The sequence below is a fragment of the Lagopus muta genome, chromosome Z (genome assembly GCF_023343835.1).
Source record: "Lagopus muta isolate bLagMut1 chromosome Z, bLagMut1 primary, whole genome shotgun sequence".
Lineage (NCBI taxonomy): Eukaryota > Metazoa > Chordata > Aves > Galliformes > Phasianidae > Lagopus > Lagopus muta.
The window spans coordinates 24,302,785-24,306,349 of record NC_064472.1 but is presented as its reverse complement, the minus strand read 5'-3'; the positions used below and the strand labels follow the sequence as shown (position 1 = coordinate 24,306,349).

Sequence of the window (3,565 nt, the reverse complement as noted above, 5' to 3'; positions counted from 1 at the left end):
AAATAAGAGCTTTCCTTTCTCTGTACCTTTTAGAGGTAAATGCAAATGAATTCAGGATGGTATTTTATTTTCATAGAATCAGAGAATGTCTTGGGTTGGAAGTGATTTGAATTTCATCTTCATTTGCCGTCCATCTTCAGGGGCCTGCTTTGCAGGGGGGCTGGACTCAATTATCTCTGGAAGTCCGTTCCAACCCCTACAGTTGTGATTCTGTGATCTAGTTCCAGTCCCCAGTTTTATTGCTGTTTTTTTAATAACATAGCCTTTTCACATGCACATGGTAGGACGGATCAGCAGAAGACTCATTTTCTCTGCATTGGTTACAATGCCCATCCTCAGCTTTGGCTCCTATGCCACGTTGCTGACTCTGGGTTTTTGCCCCACAGCTCTCCTGCTCCTGCCATGTCCACTCCACTGGAGGATGCCATGAACACCTTCATCAGGATTTTTCATCACTATTCTGGCAAAGAAGGTGACAGATACAAGCTGAGCAAAAGAGAGCTCAAGGAACTCCTCACCAGGGAGCTCACTGACTTCCTTTCTGTAAGATGCAGCTCCTGAGTCTCTGAGTTTCTGTTTCTCAGGTGGGATAAGCATCTATCAAAGTGTTCAGGAACGGCATCTCCTTACACTGCGCACATCGTGCCACAGCCTCTCAGATGACAGTTGTCTTTGAGAGATGGAGAGAGGGAGATGAGATCAAATATCCCATTTGAAAAGTGGAAAGTTGAAAAGGCAGAATATTTCCTTCAAAGAATCAATTCCAGCAACTAGCTCTCAGCAGACAAGAAAGCAGTTTGCATACCATGGTCATGTAGTGTGGGATCCAAGGTCTCTCATATTCCTAGAGGCTTGTAACTGCATCACAGGCAGCTGTTACACAGGTTTGTGGGAAACTGCAAACAATACAGCTGCTTGTCTGCCCTGCAGAGAGATTCTAAGAAAACCTCCCAGTGATCAGCCTTTCATATGAATTTCTTTACACATTTGTTATGTTCTTCATTATGCAGCACTGATGCTTTATGGAATGATAATTTGATTCATAACTGTTTTTTTCTGAATCCTCTGAACTGTAAGCATTGTTCTGAGACCCATTACCGTCAGCAGGATTTTTTCATACCCTTATACCTCCATTTCCTTGAATAGGATTTTCTTTTAGTCTTAGCTACTGATTTACTATTATGAGATTGGCTGCCCTTACTTTCACTGAGTAGGATGTGCTCTTTGTTAAGTAGAAACCTTCTGAATGTGATCAGTGGAGGTATAATACAACTACTTATGAACGTGTTTTTTAGGAATGATGTAGAGAAATACGCATTGCAGATCAGACTTGTCAAAATAAATCAGTGCTCAGTAGCTCCTCAAATCTGTTTGATCCATTTCTGTACCCATTTAGTACCTGTATTTCTCCTAAGAGCTGCACAGTCTCCAGTTTCTGTTACTGTGCATCTCTGGGACTCCAGATCTGTGTTTTTAATGTTATGCTTCATGGTATGTTAGTATTCAGGTGCATAATTCCCTCACTCTTTTATTTCATAGCACCTGGGCTGTGACGTACCATCTGGTTTGCTGTAATTATGCACTCAAGATCTACACAGCTAAGTCAGGTTTTTTTGCTTGTTTGTTTCTTTGTTTTTGTTTTTTTCTTATTTTTTCTTTTCAGGGCCAAAACGATCCTCATCTTGTTGATAAGATTATGAACGATCTGGATTCCAATAAAGACAATGAAGTGGATTTTAATGAATTTATGACTCTGGTTGCAACTCTGACTGTGGCTTGTAACGATTTCTTTGAAGAACAGCTAGAAGAAGGATTTTAATGATGCTGTATAAAATCGGTCTGATCACAAATGCAATGAATCATGACTAGTTAGGTAGTGCTCATTAGCATTTGGTGAACACAAACCATCATCACTCCAATTGCTACAGCTACAAAACTCTTGTGGACCAGATCAGCAGCTGGCGTAAGCTGGACCAAAGGCAGCTTACACTACCTGAAGTCTGGCTGTTAGTATTTTCAGCCTTTGCACTGTTGTAATACACCTTTGTCAGTTCTCCAGTCCAGGCCTGGGGTGACAGATTGTTTGGCAGGAGTTAAGATTTCTATTTCATAACTGTCGGTGTGATATAAAAGGAACATTAATGTTACTTACATTGCTTCTGAACTGGAAAATCTGGAATGAGTTGTAAAACCTGCAATTGAATTTTCAGTCATTCTGTAACAATATCTTTCTCCAGGTCACAAAACTTGTTTGTTTCTTAAACACTTCTACTCATTCTAACCCAACTGTTGGATGCTGCTCTGTACTCCCTGCTCTCTTGTGTTTCAGACATGGCCACAACTGCCTTTATCCACCCAAGCAGATGGCACTGTGTGCCACAGTTATGGGTTTGTTTTCCCCACTTCCCCAGCTTCCATTCCATTGTGTGGGCATTACTGCACCTCAGCAGTCCAGCTCTTCATTCAGCACAAATTAATTTGTTCATCTGATAAATTATTCAAATGCATAGGGGATTTAGTCAGCAAGCTGCTCTAAATGTTGATGGAAGAGCCAGGTCTTCAGAGGAAAGGTAAATGCCTTCACTATTCTGGCACCCATAAGAGAAGGATTTTGTGAAGGATATCATGATGAGATCCCAGGGTACAGCTTCATCATGTGAGTCATCTGATGGAACAATGATTTCATCTCATGCAGATCCAAATCCCTGCATAAATGTGGCACAGGAGGAGGCAGTGGGACCCTCTGACCAGGCATGGACGGAGAAGGACTCCATTTCAATGCTAATCTGTGCATGGACTGAAATACATCTATATCTAAACTTCTGCTTAAACGTGCTTCCAAATGTCTGCAGTCCTCAGTGGCAGGTTGTCATGCTTTTGCTTTGCATGGAGAGCTTTCTTTGTTCTTGTTTTGTTATTAGTTCAAACTGTAATAAAAGGTGTTTGAGTTAAGTCAGGATGTTCTGTTTGTAAGTGATAAGAATAACTCTCAATGAAGATGTGCCCTACTAGGGAACATCCCCAGGTCCCTGGATATTATTCCGTAAAGACTGTAATAGTTGTATAGAATTACATATTGTAACGTGATGCAATTTGTTATGAGAAAAGGATTCTGTTACGTGTAGCAAATATACAAACAGGTGGAAATCATCTCCAGAAATAGGCCACCAGCAGATGGTGTTATCCTGGAAAGAAGTTTGGCAGAGCCAGATCACATTGTCTCTTTAACTCACCAGTGATGGTGATAAGGATTCATGAGAGATCTTACACAGAAATGCTGGAAAAGTGTACTAGACTGAAAGCAGTCACGCAACATTTTGCCCCCTCTGATGCTGTGCGCTTTAGTATCACTGCAGTTCTTGGACCAGGGAGGCAGAAGGATCGGCCTTTATGGTCTTCCGTGGGCTTCCTGCAGGCTGCTCCTGGTCTCCCAGTTTCCCCTTCCACTATGGGTAGAGAAGGGACAGCAGTCTAAAACTTCAACCCAAGGCTACAAGGAGACGCATTTTCTCAGAGAGGGCTCTGAGCAAGAGCTCTTTTGGAAAGAAGCTCCAGCTAGTCCGTA

The 3,565-nt window shown here is 41.9% G+C and overlaps 1 protein-coding gene across 1 annotated transcript; it reads left to right on the top strand.

Annotated features, from left to right (window-relative positions):
• Positions 1-402: 402 nt before the first annotated feature.
• On the top strand, positions 403-2,084 carry S100Z (S100 calcium binding protein Z). Its single transcript, XM_048931792.1, has 2 exons — positions 403-543; positions 1,664-2,084. Exons 1-2 carry the CDS (start codon positions 403-405, stop codon positions 1,817-1,819), a joined length of 297 nt encoding a protein of 98 aa, XP_048787749.1. The 3' UTR covers positions 1,820-2,084.
• Positions 2,085-3,565: the final 1,481 nt, after the last annotated feature.